The following is a 19,856-nucleotide window of genomic DNA, read 5'->3' as shown; positions in this document are numbered from 1 at the left end:
TTTCACTTTTGCAGCAGAGTAAACTCTGATTTCCTCTGAAGTGTGCAGCTGCTGTAAATGGTAACAGGGCAGCAGTGTCCATCACAGGCATGCATCCTGTGCTTGCTGTGTCTGGGGGTTGTGTCTGAAGCTGGAGAGGGGAAAAGTTTCATGTGAAAGTGAACTACGTGCAATTATTAATTTGTGTGGAAGCTCATAAGGGATTCAGCTGGGGGTGGCACTGAATTGCGTTTCCTCGTTAAAATTGTTCCGCTTAAGAAACTAGAAGAGGAAAGGAAAGAAAATGCACATATGCCTGTTCAGTTAGAGGAAGTTGTCGGAGCATCCTAAAACATTTCGTATTAATGAGAATATAATTGCCAACTTTTACATCCGATCTACTTTATGAAGGTTTCCCGCGGAGAAAGCTAAATGAGCATTTATCACTGCAGAGGCATTGCTAGTGTAGAGGATGCAGGAACACAGAGAGATATGAATATTTTATGGTTCTGTGACAGAGCTATCTCCAGAGTGTACCATCTCCTTGAACTGAGCTGCATGTGTGGCATGAAGTCGTGATTTATGTCAGATTGCTTGCCTGCAGAGTGGGACCCACTGAGGTCCATCATGTGAGCAGCTACAGTGAGTTGCAGATGATATTAAAGCAGGTAGGAAATGATTTTGCAACTCTGTGCTGGAAGGAGTGGAGTCCCCTTCCCAGAGTCAGGCGTGCAGTGGCAAAGAGCCTGGGGAGGAGACACGGCTGTGACTTCTGCCTTGAGACCAGGTGAGGTCGTGTTGTTGCAGCTGCAGATTTTCACAGCAGTAAGAAGTTGTCACAAATATTTCCCTGCCCAGCACGGCCGCACTGGTTGTGTATTAATCTCATAGCAAGTTGTTTCTCAGTTTGCTCTACCAGGCACACTCTGCACACCTGATATCATTGGTATTTTGAACTTAAAAGCTCCAACTTTGTTGAGAGCCCTGTTATGCCACATCTTGACAAATCCCTCTTCTTCCAGGAGTGCATTGGCAGACTGGTTCCAGCTAAGCTGAAAATTTTATCCTTGGTCTACTCAACTATAATTCTTTTCCATTTTAATACAATTTGATCATAAACATCCAGCAATGTAAAAGACACAAATTGCATGTTCTTTATCAAAATTGGTGATGTATTGTTACAGCCCATATGGCAGGCTATTGAAACAAACTGCTGAGAGAGCTATGTCATAATATCTACGTACCAAACATTTCTGACTCACCCCCACCCTCACCCCCTGCAGTGATTTTGTAAGTCAGGGCAAAATTTAGACTGCTGTTTCTTATCTGGTACATACTTCTAAGGCATTGCTAAACAAAAAGTTAATCTTAAAAACTGTGACTTCTTGTTGGGGGTTCCAGGCTTGCCAAAGGAACATGTGTCAGCAATTTTAAGCTTAGCAGCCACGTAGCTCCGAAGTATATTTATAGATGCTCTTTCATGACAAAAACTGAGAGATTTTTGTTGTCTGTTTGAGTTACGTTTACAGTAACAGCTTTTTGTTCACTAACGTCACTTTAAGAATTTATGTAGCAATGAAGAAAAAAACTGAAGTGCACGACAAACAACTCTTCTTTTATTTACATGCATGACAAAGTTACTGGATTCAAAGAGAAAAAACACTTTTAATGGTTTGACTTAGCACGCATGTTCATGTGGACAGCTGTGGCGTCCTGCACATATATGTATCTTTAAACTGTTTTATAACAATTTTATTCCCGTTCTTGGATGGAGGTAAATACTTTCAGTTAAAGCAATTCTGAAATGCGTGTGGTTGCCAGTAGAGTTGTTTCAGAACTTAATTTTTGGACAGAGACCTTTGAGTAAATCTGGTGAGGGAGACTTTGAATATATTCTATATTTCTCCAATTTAGTACAGACAGAGTAGGTGATATTACTATAAATTTGGATACTGTTGTATCACAGTAAAGGCTTGGAAGTCATAGGCTTGTATCTTTTCAATAATTGAAAGGTACTGTACCCACCATAAACATGTGGGTTTGCTCACAGCCTGTGTCATCAGCACTGGTGGGTATAATTTAGTTGTCTAGCAGCTGTTCCACTGCATTTCTCTTGGCCACTGTCACTTCTGTGGTGTATGCAGCCCTGAAGCGTTGTGGAGCTGAGCCAGTGATTCATCGCTAGTCCATTTTTGTAATAAGCAACATTTTATATTCATCTGTTAATGATCGAGCTGTAGATGCAAAAGAGAGTTTTGTTAGTTCTTTGATAATGGAGGTCTTTTTCAACCTTAATGATTCAGTGATTCTGTGAACTTACAGGAAGTTAATACCCACACCCTGGTGTTGCTGGGCAGAAGCTTTCTGTAGTACTCACTGCCTTCTGCTTTGTCTTAGGAGTGTGGAAAGATTAAGTCATGCTACTGCTTTGCTACCTTTGTGTTGTTTTTTTCCTGAAGACCTCCCCCAGCTTACTGTAGGAGCATCAGCTCAGCTCTCCCTCCATTGGTCCTCTCCTCATTGCTGTGTCTATGGAGTGAGAGGCTGAGCTTTGTGGTCAGCTCACGCAGATCAGCAGGGTCCAACCATGGACCTTGCACAGAGTTGTGTTGAGTCCGATCATCTCATGGATCCAGATGAAATTTAACTTCAAAAAATGCTGTTGTGTCGATTTTTGATCAACTCTGAAATGGCCGTACCATAGGTGCTGCTGTGACATATTTTGTGTCTCATTACCAAGGAGAAAAACTTGGTCTTACATGTTCCTTATCATCGTTATAAGCCTGTATGTATGAGGTGTTGTTACGATGGGGAGAGACGCACAAGCACAGAGGAGAAGCAGCTGCCAGAGAAATGGTGCCTGTTGCTTTATCCACACTTCTGGTAAAGAGCAGAGCAAGCAGATCAAGTCAATAAGCTGTTCTTGCTGTAATTGCCTACCCCACCTCCAGACATTTGACCCTGGCTTGGAAGCTGGTCTAGGGCCAGTCAAGAAAAGAGCCATCACTTTTGTGACTCACAGTCAGCTTTGCTGAAATCGTTAGTTAAGCCAGCACATAACCAATGTGAGACCAGGATCAAGCTGTTTTGTTTTTTTTCCCCACAGCGACTAATGACATTTGGTTTATGAGCTTATTGTCATCTTATTTTATAGTAAATGGGATTCAATTTATGTGTTAAACGTTAGTTGCTCTTCCTTGATTTTTTAGGACGAATCCTGGACTTGAAGACTGGAACGGTAAAGAAAGAGGGTCAGCAGTCCTCAATGAGAATGTGCATGGGATCAAGACGCTCTTTCATTTGCAGGATGAGGTATGTATTTACCTGGTGTTCCTGTTACAGTCTCTTCTCGAATTATAGGCTCCAGACATTGTGCTGCACTTATTTGACCTTGTTTAAAAGCTGAAGCTGTAATGACGCATTCCTATTAAGAATTTCCAGAATACTTACTTTTGTAACTGTAGTAAAACTGAAACTTGTTTTCCTTTATGATTAATGACAAAGCAGTACCTCATTTGTGTTGCAGTTATTTTTATCAGTATTGGGTGTTGTATGCTTTCCCCAAAGAGCTGCATGACAACTTCATCCCTGGAATGCAAGCAATTGTCTCTTCTGGTCAAATTATTCAAATCGATACTTTGGGAACTGAGCTTTCGCAAGTGTAATGAAAGCCCAACTCTGTGTATTTTTTCAACAAACCAATAATATTACAAGAATCTTGAAGACAAACAGGAATTCAGCTGCAAACTTGCCAGCTATGGAAGAATTAACCTAAGCCTGGTATGAATTAACCAGATGTCAGCTGGTTGATTCTAGATAAATGAGTAATTGTTGGAGGATTTTTATTTTGCAATTTTCCAGCTTCTCCTGTATTGCTTGGGCTTCCTAAGAGGTCTGCCTGCCCGATGGTTCTGACTAGAGCTTTGTGGACACTTTTATTGTAGTGCAAACTGGATAAAATGTCTATTGCTATTGCAATAACTTCCTCTCAGTGTGGTTGGGGGGGAAGTACATAATTGCATTTGCAACCTATATCCAATATGTACTCTGAGAACAGATGACGTAGAATTTGTTATGGAATGGAACGCACAAACCAAAATATTTGACACGTTACAACAGATCCATGTGCTTCTGTTAATTGTGGTGGATATTCTTCCGGTCATGCAAGGAGTCAGAATATATGGCTGGTAGGTGCCTTTATAAGGGGTTTGTATACTTCATGCCTGCAACATCAGACTTGAAAGCTGTAGCTCCTTTTATGCCTTGGCATACTCAGTCCATGCAAAGAGTCCCTGTGCTTTTGACTTCGCTCTTCTTTGTAGTGATATATGCAGCGTAATGGCCATAATTTAAACAAATAATGAGTGTTGGAGGATGCAGTAAGAAATGTGTATTTCAACAGTAGTGTTCATCAGACAAGGAGAATGCTTCAAAATTGAAGGATGAGGGCTACACTCCGAAGACCTGTTTTCATACTTTTTTTTCTCAATGCTCTGGAATATATGAGGTTGCTGCTCCTGTTGATTTTAACTGTATTTGGCTTTTGAAATTATGAATCCAGTATCATGCACGCATCCTCTCAAGTAACGTTAATTGTAGTTTTCTCTATTGTAGCTTGTTAGGAAACAAAATATGGTGGCTTCAAAGATTTCTTCAGAGACGTTAAGTCTGACACTTGCTATTCAGTAAGCATCTTTTCTTCTCTAACAAGGAGACAGCAACCCACAGCCAGTGCCAAGGATGGTTAGAGCTTACTAGTTAGGCTTTTGGATGTTATTTAGCAAGGCTGTTACAGTCTGAGGAGCCAGGAGATGTCTTCAGATACATTTCTGGGTGTAGCAGCTGTGGTTTGCCAGCATGGGCAAGATGCTGCTGGTTGGCAGCGCCTTGTTTCTTTTGAAAGACAGCAGCCTGAATCCTGTGGTGTTACTACATTTAACTGCTAATTTCATGGGGAAAAGAAATACAGCCTGGCAGAGAGACACTTGGAACACTGATTTCCCTTCCTCCAAGCTGCACATAGTAGTCATGTGAGGAGGACTTTTTTGTGCAAGGAAGGCCTAATGTCCTGTTTACTGTTTTTCCCCAGCTTTTAAAACAATTCAAATTGCAGTTATTTTTTAACACTGATTCTGGAAACTCCAGTGCATGAAAGTAGTTTTAGACATTCCAGTAGCCCCATTGTTTTTGTAATTCTAAATCTCACTTCAATTGTTTGTTCCTTCTCATTGGCAGTGACTGGTAAAAATAAATAAATAAAAACCTTCTTAGAAGAATGATCCTCAAATAATGTGAATTTTCCTTGGGATTACTTCTTTCATTGTTATTGTTCTTTTTGTCAACTGCAAACGAACTGTTTCAATCCTTCAAACTATTTACTTAGCTTCAAACGGATTGTTAAAATTATGCTGTTACACATAGAAATGCCGCAAAATATACAGGAACAAGTGTTAAACAAAATTACTTGTCAGTATAAATAGTCCATTCTTGCAAAGATTAGTTTAATATCTAACAATGTTATAGCTGGTGTGTGGCAGTTGTAATGCTCTGTCCAAGAAAGCTACTAATACACCGCGATTTTTTTTGTGTCGGTGTATGGGGACCTGACACAAACTTGTCTAGTTTTCACTCTTTTTGTAATTTATTTCTGTGAAGTGTATCTTATTTATATCTTGAAGTGTAAGCCACTCTCAGAATGTTTCAAATAGTCCTTAGGTTTGGGGGGTTGGAAGGGAATCTTTATTTTTCTTTATGACATAGAGAAAATAGTAGTAGTATACCCAAAAGGCTTGAGCTGTGAAAGCTGCAAGTTCTAAGAAAAGATGTATCTGGGACTTCCTGTCGGAAATAAATATCCATTACGGTCTACTTATGCATACTAATAAAGATCTTAAAATGCATTTTCATCTCAGGTATTTATGTTCATTTTTGAGCCCTTTCAAATATGAATTTACTTTTAGGTGTGGAAATGCTCCTCTGGATCATTTACCTCTGAACAGAATAACCACCATGAGAAAAAGATACAGGTACTATTACTTAATTTACTGCAACAGTCAGTTGCCATAAGCACTCTCATTTTTCCACTGGTCTAATGCTCAAGTGCCGAAGAGTACTACCAGGACAAACATCTGCACTGGCGTACAATGTGAAGTAGCCCTGGGTCACAGGGGAGGAGAGCTTGCCACTCAGTTCAGCTGTGGCAGTCACTGGATCTTCTTGCAGGCTGTGAGCAAGTTACTCAATTTGTCTTTAACCAGTACCATCTCTGAAATATGCTTCACTGTATTTCTCTGAGCAGTATTGTGGAGAACAGGTAAGGTTTGAGTAGCATCATAATAGAGCTGATATTGTGCAGAACTCTAGGGTCATGGCTGTTTCTAATATTAACGTTAACGATAAATCATTAGTAGTAGTTTTAAAATGTAAAGCTATTCTGCATGTCAATCAACATGATATTTTTGTGTTTCCTTTTCATTTAGGAATGGCCTTGGCCCAGTAAAAGAAGGTGAAGCACAGTATGCTGTTGTCCATTGCACTGGCTATATCAAGGCATGGCCACCAGCAGGTGTGTATCTTGTACACGATGTGCAACGCACGGTCTGCAAAAAGAGATGGAAACATGGCTCAGGATCCATTTGCTGGTACAGAGCTGGTCTTCTATCAGATTTTAGAGGCTTTTGAATATCAAGCAGTCAGCAGCTGTTACACTTTCAAAATCTCCTCATTGTTCCTGTGAAACCCTTCTCAATTTTATTGCCATGGAGTGCTGTAGGAGTTGTCAGTAATGCAGGACTACAGCAATTGAAGCCAAAAGTTCAGTCTGATAGCCCACATAAAAATGGCCAGATTTTAAGAAGGTAAACACAGAGTGCTTGTACCTCTATAAAGCACCAACTAGTGCTTTTGTATTTAAGTACCAAGTTGCAAGAACCCACATATGAAAATGTGTAATTTCAATTCTGGTGCATAGGTCTTCGCTTCAAAGTGGTGGTGGTAGTGAAGAATGTTCAGCGTTTGTGATAAGTTCTCTATTAAGGCTGTTTTTCTGAGAAACATGTCTTGATGTGCTTCTTTGAACTACAGAGAAAACGTTTACCTTCTGTAACTTAGTATTGCACATGGGAATATTTACCCTGGAAGAATTCAAAGAGGAGACAATGGAGTTCATCCAGACATCATCATGAACTGGGCTGGCTGACCTTGGCATTTGCAGTAGTTGAAGAGGGCTGTTTGCAATATGACAGCGCCTGGCATGAATCAAGCCATGAGTTGTCCTGCCCTTTTGCGGTTGTATACCACAAGCATAAATCACATTTAGGCAGGGATGAATGCTAAAAGTAGTTTGCACCGAGTCTGTACACGGGTGTGCAGATTACAGGCGTAAACCTCTTGTTGATTTCCTGCTGAACTGTAGTTTCAGAAGTTATATAATAGTTCAGTTACCAGTGATTTTCATCTTGCACACAAGCACACACAAATATACATGTTTAAAATAGTACAGAACTGAAGCTTGTGACATTTTCTGTAACTTTTGCAGCCAAGAACGGGGCTAATTTATATCATACGTGATCTGTGCTGGTTCAGACCACAGTGCAGACAGTGAAAACCTCAGCTCTTATTACTGATATTGTTTAATATACTTCAGCATGATGTAGAAGTCAAGATGTTCCAATTTCATTTCAATCCCAGAAGAGTGAACAGAACAGTGTATGTAAATTGCTCTATGAAAATGAAACATTTTTGTTTGCTTCCACAAAGAGGTCGGCCTTTCTGTTGGTATTCCCAAGCATAAGTGAATTTAGCTGTGATATACAGGATGTCTCTTCAGAAAGATGCAGGTCAAATGAGATTTCTTGGAGATCCTCGCTCATTTAAAATGAAAAGCTTGCTGTACAGTATTGGAACCTTAGAGTCCTAACGTTTCAGGGCTGTGAGGTGTTTTCCCCTACTATAGCTCCTACAGAACCACACAGTTGTCCCATGCTTAGCATCCTCTCCAGTCTCGTCTTCAGTAGTTTATGGGAAGATTATGTCAGTATTCTTGGACTATCTTTCACATAAGATCAAGCAGGAATTTTCTGGTTTCTGTCTCCAGTGTTCTGGTGCACTTCCAGAAGGAATTAATATCCTGTCAGCTTTTACTTTGCTTGGTTAAACCATCCCACTTCTAATCTCCACTCTTACTATGTACTCTTTTCTTTGCACTTACTCATCTTTTAACTTCACTCTTCATAATGTGGGTCACCAGAGCTAGAGTCTTGTTCCAGATGATACTGCGGTGATATATAATGAAAAGGGTATTTCCTGTCCTGACTGGCAGTATATGATATGGTCTGTTTCTCTTTTATATGGTGCATCCTGTTGGCATCTTAAGTCGCCTAATATATATACCAGACTGTCTTTTCCTCAGTTGTTGTCACTCAATATCTTCCAGTTTATAACAAAAATAGCTGTGAATTGTGTGATCTTCTGATTTCGTAATACGAAGTTTCATCCCGTTTCTGTTGCTGTAGTCTGTGGCAGTTATTGGTCCCCAAGTGCATGCTTATGCATTTAGAAATGTTGAATTTCATCCCATTTCTGTTACTCCTCTCCTCAAAATCCCATGGTGCTCCCCCTATGATATCCCAGTGCTCCTCCACAATGTTAATGCCTCCAAACTATAGCACAGTCCTAAGGGATGTTCTAGTTTTTTTAAGAGCCATATGTGGAATTTCAGTGTTCTTTTATGTTACCATCCAGATTGTTACTCGTCACAGTCACGCCTCAGTGCCTTTTTCAGGGCATATAGTACAGAATCGAGACATCTTTCATGACTATTTATTTGCCCTCACCCCCAAGTCTTACCCAGTTTGTATTGGTGATTATCATGTATACGGCGTCTTTAGGAGCTGAATGGGAATGGGAATATCTAAAGGCTGAATTGGCTTCCAGTATATTTGGGTAAATCAGTGGCAACATTACTACATTTGTTCTCATTTCCAGCAGTAATTCAACCATAATGTGCAAAGCAAATGAAATAACTGCACGAGTAATCGAATTTGCTGAAGCTTTTCCACCCTGTAATAAAATTACTTTTTTTCAAGTCAGGTAGCAGTTAACAAGCCCCCAGCCTTTTCATCATCTATGCATTCATGGGAGTAAATGTGTTTGTGCCAAATGTCAGCTGTTATAAAAATTATCTGTAGAAAGTATCATTTTCACTTATTTTTCAATTGCCAAATGGACACTCCAATATAAACTCTATATCTTGTTCTTTCACAGTATGCAATGTGGCACGTGTATTATGCAACTAAGACATAAGGCATACTCCATAAAGAAAATAGCAAATATTTAGCAAATTTACTTAATCTGCACTTAATTAAATTTGTTTAGCACCCAGTATTTTTTCTTTCTGGGTTGTATTGCCGTGTCCATCGCCAGTGTGTTAATTCTTTTTCAGTCTCACGCTATAGAACACAAGCAGTAGTGATGCAGAAATGCTAAGACAAGAACTGATGCACCATCAGTGTTAATGTGATAGAGCAGCTGGTCAAAGGTTTGACAGTTGCTGCTATGAGTAACCTATGCTAAATCACTCAGGTAATTTGAATATTTTAAACATGAAAACAAATGAACTATGAACAGCTGTCATCAGTATGGTGGCATGTTTTAAGGTTTGGGCTTGCTTTTTGGAGATCTAAAGCAGAAAGCAAATTCAGTTTTGTCTCATGTCTGTGGTCAGTGTGAAATCACTTCTGCCCATCTAGCCTTTTTTTTCTTTCTTTTTTTCTCACCTTATGGAGCAGCAAGGCTCACCTACTTATTGGCAGGCTGCCCGTAGTGCCTTTGTCACTTTGTGATAGACGGGAGAGAAAACAGAGGAAGCATCATACCTCGTCGTCCTCCCAGAAGTGAGCAGGGAGCAGGCAGGGCCCATGGGCAGCTGGGCAGCATCTGCTTCCTTCCTAGCAAAGCAGACCAAGGGCACAGTCTATGCTTCCTCTGCATTCCCCTGCAGAAGGTGCTCTTTCGCCGTTCCCTTAATCCCGTGGGGTTTGCCTTTGGTCGAGTGAACCACAGAGGGAAGACAGCTGCTTGGAGGGGTGGCTCTGTTCAGACTGGGTGTTTTCCTGGTCTGTTCATTGTCCTTTGTGTCTGCAGCAGAAGGGTCAAGCTCTAAGTGCATGTACAAGCCCCAGCATATGATATGTGCACACCCATACGCTCACAAATTTTAAGTTGACCTTAGGTGGACCCTGCATCAGGGTAAGTTTTCTATGGAAGTGAGAGGATTCAGATCTTCCAGATCAACATTCCAACCTGTTATGTTGTTCATTTCTTACGTGGAGTGTATGTTAGAATAAGTAACGACAGTGCAGTGTTGCATTATTTTGAATGAGATGAAAAGCCCCCTTGTTTGAAACTGGCTGTGTACCAGCTCCAGGCTTTGTCCCCCTGTTTCCCATGAGGCAGCCCAGCTAGAAGACCGTGTGATTCTTAGCCCAGAGAATGCTTCAAGCTCATAACCAGTCACAAAACTGAGAAATGCTGACCTTTTCCTGATCATTCAGTTTTGAACTTAAGCAAAAAAAAAAAAAAAATTACAAATTTTTCATCCCATAGCGTCTTATTCCTGAAAGGAAATTAATCTTATGTAGTCCATATGATATGTTCCTAATAGTTTATTTTCATGCTGTAACAATTGATGGAAAATATTTTGTGGAGAGAGAAGATACAGTCTGTCAAGATGTTGTTAGTTTTCTGTAAATCAAAAACAGGACCTGCAGAAGAAAACATTGTGAAGAAAAGGCTTAGATAGATCCTCATTTCAAAAACTTCAAATAAAAAGTCCCAGAATAATGTTGAATTCAAATAATGTTGAAATCTTCCTCTTTTTTCCTCCTTAGTTTTTTATCTTAAAAAAGAAACAGTTTGGTCTTCCAAGTCAGACTTACGGTAACGTCTTAACCACAGCATGCCAAAGCTGTTAGGTTATTTTAAAATTTTGGCTGGAATCTGGACGTTTGTGTAGAGTACTCCCTCTTCCAATACAAAACAAAATAGTTGCTTGAATATTCTTTGCAGTACTGTCATTTTAAAGTTCTGGGTTTTGCTTTGTTTTTTTTAAAAAAAAAGAACCTCAGCTTTTAGTGGGATTTTCACAATCATTTTCTTTGGTATGCTGTAAATATCCACAGTTCCCACTGTTGTGTACGAGAAGTAATCGCATGCAGTGCAGTTTCATGCACAGGCGTATAACTCTATCAGTAATGGTTCTGATGGAGATAGGCATTTATAGGGGATTGCTAGAGATCACTGGGCACTCACTCACGTCTTTCTAAATACCCACAAATGATTTATTTTTGAGTGTAGTGAAGTGAAACCACAAATCCACTACCACAGTTCTGTGTCTCGCAGAAAGCGTGGGGCAGAAGGACGGAGAAAGAAGGCAGAAAATGAAGTTTTTTTCTGTTGTTAGAGCCAACTGGAAGCTCAATGGGAAAACTAAAAAGTTCCTTATGTCCACACAAACACATGCCATTACCCTGTGGGAAACTGTTTGCTGGCACACAGGACACTTGAAAATTAAATATAACCTCCAACAGCACAGTGTTCTATTTGTGATGCTCAGTTGCAGGCTTAGCTGTGTAAAATGTTGATATTAACTTGAACAAGCATTGCACTATATTTATTATTCGAGAGAAGCATATATTTGGTGTTGAGAAATAAAGCCTCTGTCAGGGTTACATGTAAAGAATGTGAGTAACTGATGTATGTTTATTTTGTTCATGTCTTCTAAAGGTCAGCAGCGTGGCTGCTCTCCTGCATGCTTTTGGAACTTTTCTGATGATGCTGATGGTGCTTGATGAATTTAGGAGCAATGTTACATTTTGTTAAGAGCTGCACAAACCTGTCTTAACAAAATCTGTCTTAAGAAAATAACTTCCATCTGTGGAGTGCTATCAGGAACAGCCCCTACACTGCAGACAAGTGGACAGTCATTTTGGCATATTTTTGCCCTGGGCACTTTTAGAAAAATGTCAGTACTTTACTGGGTCACGTATTGATTAATTCCAGCTTTTTTTTTTTTTTATTATTCATAATGTGTCTTCTGGGATAAACCAACTAATAACTTTTCCAGTGTGTTATGCAGACCAAATATACTCCATCTTGCAAAAAAAAAAAAAAAAAAGGAAAAAAAAAAAAAGAAAAAAAAAAGAAAAAACAACAACAACAAAAGGTGAAGTTTAGATCAACACCTTTCCTTGCTGACAGAGTTCCATCAGAAATAGTGTTTCTTAGCTTGGTTTAATTTTGGAGATTGTTTATGTTGCTTTGAGTTTATTTGGACAGTAGCAAGATTGTACAAAGTTCCTAAAAAGGAAAGTGCTGTTGAAAGCTGCAAAAAAAAAAAAAAAAGATTATGCAAAGTGGAAGCCATCCAGCTGGGTGTCTCTGCTGTCATTTCAATGCACTGTGCCACTGAGGAAGTGACTGAAACTGCTGTTGAAGTCACAGGAACATACTTCAAAATTGTCCTCTCCAAATGGAAAACTCCATTTAAAAGAGATCTTTTGGTTAAGATTATCCAATCAGAAGGTCTAAAATTTCCTCCTTAAGAGCACTCTTCTCTGTGTTTAAGCGGCCTACCTCTCAGAAGTACCAAGCATCCCCCAAGAAAATCCTCTGGAGGTGGCAGGATCTCGAGTCACTCACCATCAGTGAAATCAGACCTCTGCTACCGAGCTGTCTGAGCGTAACCGCCGTTACTTCAGGCGCTGGCTTTTAGGATGTTTTGGTTTTTGGCTGACAGTTGAACTTGCAGATTTGCCCTGTGTGGAGCTCAGGGCTGAGCGATGTCCCCAGAGGCATGCAGTCCCTGCTGCAGACCTCCAGCCAAAGTGTTACAGTCCTCTCCTGTTGCTCCAATTTTCTTTCTTCATGTGGTTGTTTTGTACACTGCTGCATTCCTTTCGCATCAAAGTCAGCGTCCTTGTGTTCCTTCTACCACATCATTTAATTTGTCCTGCGCTCGGTTCACTCCTCCACTCACAGCTTTGTAGGATGAAACAGAGTCCGATTCCCTTTGCAAACTGCATCATGCAATCCTCAGTTAACCATTTTACACCTAATTAGAAAGAAAATTGGTCACGTGGAGGAGTCTGCCTTTAGTTTCAGTCTCTCAGCCTTCCCTACCCACCACATGTATGTGATCAAACAGCCTTGTGTCTGCCAAAATCCTGTCTTAAGTGGACAGGATTTTTAGTTGATGTGTTTGATGCTGCTTTTTCAGGACAGTCTTCTCTTTTTTTTTTTTTTTGTTTAAGAGGCAGCCAAATTCAGTTCTTCTGCATATTGGAGCTGTCATTAGTTAATTACTAGGCCTTGTGTTGAAGAAATAACTCTGTAAACACAGCAAGGAAGAAAAACAAAATAATTCGGTAATCCGACTCTCTTAGCTGTGGTTTCATGTCGGTGGTTTGTGCACTTGGTGATATGCTGCTCCCTCAGAGCATGGGGCTTATGTTTTGGAGGCTTTTTCATGGTTTGCCTAGTGGGTGAAGAAAGAGAGACTGGAATAGTGGTGTGTGAAATGTCAAAGCAATGCTTTGTGATTTAGCTGCCTGGAGGACCCGATTAACTGCAGGCAGCACAACGCAGTCCCGCAGGAGGTGTCCGTGCAGCCTGTCTTCGTTTCAGGGATGTTTTACATGGCCCCAATCAGGTGAAGCTGTGGTTCAGTGGAGGTACTTGGTCAGAAGCATGAAATTGAAAAATAATAGGGTTCTGCCCTGTTACTTTTAACTGGTTTAATGACTGATTTTTTTGAAGTGTATTCCTTAGGTCAAATACTGCCATCTTGATCTTTTTGCACAACTTAAGGAAAGATTTCAGAACAAGTGTCTGAACTTTTGTTGAGGGATATCACATAGGTTTAAAGCTAAATTTAGGGCCAAAATTGTGTCTATAGATAATAATATCATTGTGTAGAAGACAAAGGATTTCTGACGTTTTTTCAGTTCTCTTGTGTGTGACATGGAAATGTCTTTCTGTGCTTCAATTTCCCACTTGTTAGAAGGGACAATGGTGCTTCTCCTTTGTAAGCCTCTTGAGGTCCCTTAGAAGTATCCTAGTTACCTGTTAGTGGCTGCAAATGAGGTCGGCCACCCAAAATTGTGAATTTTGTTGCAATTAAAGTTTGTGATCATGATATATAGAGAGAGATATATATGTAAATGTTTTTATCCATACTTTCTGTATTTTGTTTTGTTGTATAACCCAATAGGAACTGAAAAATAACTGTAGAATGATATTTAGAAACTGGTAGATCAGGTTGAATTCTTTTGATACAGAATACATCATTCAGAAGCTTCTTCATTCAGTTCCTTTACTAGCATTTATTGTCATTTTCCAGAGGTGTCATTCAAAAAAGTTGTATGCCATCGTCTTCTGCGTGGTCCAAAGATTAACCTATGTGGGGAATTATAATTTTTGACAATAGGGTGGCTGTTGTTTCATGATTGGTAACTGCTTTGCAATTAATTTCATTGATGAATCTCATTGAAGCCAAAAATGCATCTTAAATGATTCACTGCCTGTTGTGACTGAATTCCTTGAAAAGTCTTGTGAAAGAGCTTGCAAATCACATTAAGTAAGTCATCAGTGTCACTACTCGGATATTTTTTTGTTTTCAAATCCTCCATAGGAAACTGGTATCTCAAAACTTGAGTTGAGAAATAGCCTTACTAAAAGTTTAGCCAGCGAGTGAGTAAACAGAGCTAATCCGAGTGTTCCTATTTGTGAAACACTGAGATGGAAAACAGTACACATGTATGTTTTGAAATTATTCCTGTGTTTATAGTAGTTACTCCTGTTACACAACTGAAACATGCACTGTTAGCTAAGCATCCGCATTTTTTCGGTCTTTGAATGTAACGACCCAGATTTAGTCCATTATAGAAAAAAGTAAAACCGGCTGTTAAATGTGGGCATGAAGTTGATGAATAAGCTAGGCTGTGCCTTGTTTTTAAGGCTGTCGATAATAGATTATTCACAAAGAAAACTGAATGCAGCGTGCGGTGACTGACCATTTTAAGTGACAACGTGGTTCCAGTAACATGCTGCAGAGCAGTCCTCGTGGAAATGTTGTTGCCCATCTCAGTGTGGTATGGAGTTTTTGTACCTGCTTTGTCTTCAGCAGCTGAAATATTGCTGCAGTATTTGCTGTATTTGCATTTGAGATGTGTAGTATCAAGCACAGTTGAGAAGGATCATCTGACCTGAACCCGGAGATAATGTCTGAGTCCTAGAGAAGGTGATAAGGTCGTTTGGTATGATTCAGAGCATCTAGAAAAGCACAGAACCAGGCCAGCAGCATCTCTGCTCATCCCAGTTTCCTAATTATAACAGTATTTGTTATTGTTTACTTTAGGAATGACTATACCAGAAGAAGACGCTGATGTGGGACAAGGTAGTAAATACTGCCTCGTGGCAATAGGAAGGCTTCAGGTAATGCCAGTCTTTCCTTATGTAAACTACTTCTGAAAACTTAATCAGTGTTGTGGTTTAGGTGTAAAGGATTTGCACGAAGATCTGGTTCTTGACTATAACTTTTAATATGCTTCCAAAGCATAAAGTGTCTTGATGTCTGTGTGCAGTCTGGGGCTTGCTTGGAATACATCGACAGAGCAATGACAATGTGGTTTTGGTACACGTATGTTTAACCCAACAACAGCAACAAAGATGCTCCTGGAACTTGGGCACATGCGGACCTGCTGTTCTGTAGGGTGCATGGGGCTGCAGTGCTGTGGGTGGTGAGAATCATGGGAGTACAGGTGCTGCAGATGGTGGGTTTAAGTGGCTCCCAAAACCAGCAGTATGCTCCCTGCTGTTCTCTCACCTGTCCTCTCATTCTGGTTAATCAATTACTTGAAGGAAGGTAATTGCAGGAGTTATTTTGAAAATGGTAAAGATAAGGCAGTCAAGAGGCACTTAACATCTAATGGCTTTTTTCTCAACACGTGTTGTATTTTGCATTCAGAGGTGATGCCAGCTGAGGGAACTGTGAGAATAAAACTTTACTGCCTTTTTGTCCGGACCGTTGCAACCAATGTATTATATATCCTTTGCCCATAGCTGGTGAGAATTCTGAGCTGAATCTGGAGCAGTCGCAGTTTCCACAGCAGGAAAGCTAGTTTTTACTTTTGCAGCGTGGGAATTCTGCCATGAGCAAACGTGTTTGAGCCTCCTGCACGATCCCTTGTAGGCCTGCGCTCGTTGCCATATGCTAGGATGGCATCACTCCTTCTTGCAGGGTAGAAGGGACCCCTTGGGAGAGCACAGGTGCCAAGCCTGCCTTAGTCGAGGCACACAGCCTCCACATTACTGGAAACGTCAGCACTTCTGCAGAGTGTGTCTCTATTGTGATGGCAGACCTACAAAAGTATTGCACGATGTTTTTGAAGTTAATCATACTTTTATAATCAGGGGTAATATATTCCACTATTGGAGAGAAGGAAGTTATGGGGATTCATATGTTAGAGCTGCCAAAGAAAAACTATTTCCGAGAAAATCGCATTAGTAACATGTGGAGTGTCAAAACATCTGTGAGGTTACAGAAGCCAGCAGGGCTATGGGAGGGAGGGCAAGAGGAGGCTCCGGGGATGGGTTTAATTGCAAAGGAGTCAAGGTACAGAAATGAAAAGCTGTGCTCTGTAACAGTAAATTGAAATGTTGCATACAGTCAACTGGCAAGTCTGCCAGTTAACTGACAGCAAAAAATGAGATTTTGTTCCTTTTGCGTTGGCACCTTGTTAGCCTCACTGGCTCTGAAAGTTGTAAGAAAAACAACAGTCTCATTTGTATCCGCAGCAGGAACGGATGGAAATGAAGTGGGCTGATTGCACAGTTTTCAGGCAGAGAGCTGGAAGTGCTTCATTCTGTCTGATGAGCTTTGAGGAGCGTTTACAGGAGACCTGTGTCTCTTCATTGCTAGCAGCCCCTTGCTGGTCTAACAGCATAACCTACACCAACCTCTGGAAAACTTGGTCAGGTTGTCTGGGAGTTTCAGGTGAGGCTCATCTCACCTGGCTGCGGCTATCTGGAAGTTGAATGCTTAGTCTGAGCTAGTCCTAGATACATTTACAGATAATGAGTTGGCCTCTTCTAAAGAGTGACCTTCCCATCCTAAAATGGCTGGCTTGACTTGTCCTTGGGGAGGCTCTCGTTCTTGGTTGGCAAGGGCAGGAACCAAGATGCCTAACTTCAGTGTGGTCCCACACAGTGAGATGAATCCAATTGTATTCTATCCTTACTGTATTGGGAACTTCTGATGTATTTGTTTTCCTGCTGTGCTGTTAAGCCTAGCAAAGTGCCGTGGGGTGAGATAATTGCAGTGCAAAGTAGCATAAAGGTGGTTCTATGTCATATACCCATGCTGTGGTTTTATATATGACTTTCTCAGTAGTTAGTTTGCCATCTGATTTTGTTCTTTAGCTTTATTATCAAATCTGAGTTCAGGTTGCTGTTCTGTGAACTAAATGCTGTGGACTTGGTTGGTCCTAGGTAACCAGCTCTCCAGTGTGCATGGACATGAATGGCATGTCGGTCCCAACCGAGTTCTTGTCGAGGCACAACTCTGACGGAGTCATCACGTTTGTCGACCCCAGATGCATCAGTGTCATTGGCTACCAGCCCCAGGTCAGTGAGCTGCTGTCAGTGCAGAGACTGGTTAGACCTGATAAAGAGAATTCCATTTGCACATTAAAAATGAAAGCAGCAAAACATGAAATATTTGTAGCTGACAATTCATATGTTGTGAAATAAATGATGTTCATTTTTCTTTTCTCTCTCTGCTTCTGTAAAATTTGGTTTTCCCTTTTGTATGAGGGATATCTTCTTATCCTTTTCAGATCTGATTAAAATCCAAATGGCAAGATGCTTTAAATCTTGCATGGCTAGCCAATGAAGACATGCTGTGATAGAAAGTTTAACAATGCTTGGAGAGAGTTTTAGCTCTGTAAATCTTAACTTCTGCTAGTCTCTGGAAAAGTAAGAGAAGATCATTTATGGCATGTACTTTCCTTTAGGCTTACATCTGTTCCTGTGAGTAGGAGGCTAGTAATTGAACTGAGGAGAATAATAAATGAGCTTCTGACTGCCACAGCCCTCCCTCAGATAACTCAACAGTTGCAATTTACAGGCAAAAGTCATTTCTTCTAATTTGTTTTTCCATTTATTTTGATTTTAGGTAGCTTTATAATGACCGTTTTTACAAAAAATATTGCCATAGAATGTATTTTTGTAGAGGATGTCACTCTCTTCAAGACATTGTTTCACAGGTATTAAAAAAAATCACTTAATATATGTTTGCAAATGGATGTGTCTGTGCAGCAGGACAAATACAGTGCAGGGCATGATGCCTATAAACCTTGCTTTTATGTTCATGTTTGATTAACTGAGTAGTCCCTTTGAGGATGATGGATCTAGTGGCTGCAAGGATTACTCACACATCTGCCCAGGGATTTGTATTGTGGTTTGGGTCTTTTACAAGGCTTTGTTTTATTCTAGGATCTTCTGGGGAAAGACATTTTAGAATTCTGCCATCCTGAAGATCAAAGCCATTTGAGAGAGAGTTTCCAACAGGTGCTGCATCCTGTTCCTTTTCCTTTGCTGTTTACTTATTTATTTATTACTATTTCATTCAGAGAAATAGCTTTTATTTTACATTTCAAGGTATTTTTCTGTTATCCAGGGGAAGGAGTGGCAAGATATGAAACAGTCTGTTAATCAGTTAAGGCATTCAGTTAAGCCGCATAAACAGTAGCTTAAGCTCAGCATCTGTTGGCTCTGTTTTCAGAAATAAATCACCTTGTTATATATTTTGTTTTCTTTTTACAAAAAGTTAACCAAGTGTTTGCTGCACAGCTAGAGCTGTCCTTTCACTTCAGAGATGCCTGCATAGATCCCACTGTGTTAAGTGGTAACCAAAATTATTTACCTTCAACAAGGTGGGCTGTTGACTTGAAAGTAATTACATTAATTTGTAATTCTCTGGATTTTTTAAGAGGGGAATATAAAAGCAATGTATAGATACATACTCACAGATACAGTTTAGCATTGTTAAATTTGCTTAGCAGTGGACCTCACTCTTCCTCCCGAGGCTCTTCTAGTGTCTTCAGTGAGAACAGGGTTAGCTGAAACTCAGTGGATTTCAAAATTAAACCTGCATATAGTTTGCGACGTAAATTCTTTGCTTGCATAGATAATCTGCTTCATATCCTTTATGGGAAATACACCACTTTACATCAACAGAGGCATTTATGCCATTGTAGTGCTTATTGTTTCAAATTAATCTGGGACATATAGTAGGAGTGCTTCCCCCAAGACTTCTGCTCACTGCTGGTCTTTGCAGTGCCTTCCCTCCATGCACTAGAACAAGTTTGTGTATCATGTTTAACTGATTACTGAGATCCAGATGATGTAATTGGTTCCAGATTTTCTGACAACAGCCTATAGCTCAATCAAGGATTGTTGTTCCATCTTGTGCTAGATGTTGAGATGTGTTTTCAGCTGTGAAGCATGGAAGCGAAGTGATTTTTAAACGAAACTATTTACTCAGGCATGGCATGCAAAAATGGAGCTTGAAAAAACTTCTCTGGGGAGAATAACAGAATGGTGTTCAGTGTCCATGGATTGTGAAACTCAGCTTATGGTCTCTAAATTTGATATAGTGTAAGATATCAGTGCTCCTGAGCTATTTCTTACCACCACCACCACCCTCAAATGGACAAGTGTGTGAGCGCTCGGCATCCATTGCAGTGGCTGTTGAAAGGATCAATTTCAAACAGCAGCTAAAGACCTTTTAACTTTAAGGTATTGGTTCACAGGCAGGA

At 40.2% G+C, this 19,856-nt stretch overlaps 1 protein-coding gene across 5 annotated transcripts in view; it reads left to right on the top strand.

The window, feature by feature from the left end:
* Nucleotides 1-19,856, top strand: part of ARNT2 (aryl hydrocarbon receptor nuclear translocator 2) — a 107,429-nt gene that overhangs the window by 55,320 nt on the left and 32,253 nt on the right. For 4 of the 5 annotated variants that reach the window (XM_082769085.1, XM_082769084.1, XM_082769082.1 and 1 more), the window contains 6 exons: nt 3,189-3,291; nt 5,940-6,005; nt 6,459-6,544; nt 15,395-15,471; nt 17,527-17,661; nt 18,532-18,606. In XM_082769085.1, the coding sequence (XP_082625211.1) occupies nt 3,189-3,291; nt 5,940-6,005; nt 6,459-6,544; nt 15,395-15,471; nt 17,527-17,661; nt 18,532-18,606 (542 nt within the window). The remainder of the gene's footprint in view (nt 1-3,188; nt 3,292-5,939; nt 6,006-6,458; nt 6,545-15,394; nt 15,472-17,526; nt 17,662-18,531; nt 18,607-19,856) is intronic. The other variant, XM_082769083.1, reaches the window with a different exon arrangement.

This window comes from Aythya marila, assembly GCF_965140915.1.
Source record: "Aythya marila genome assembly, chromosome: 11".
Taxonomy (NCBI): Eukaryota; Metazoa; Chordata; class Aves; order Anseriformes; family Anatidae; genus Aythya; species Aythya marila.
This window is presented reverse-complemented; position numbering and strand designations above follow the sequence as displayed.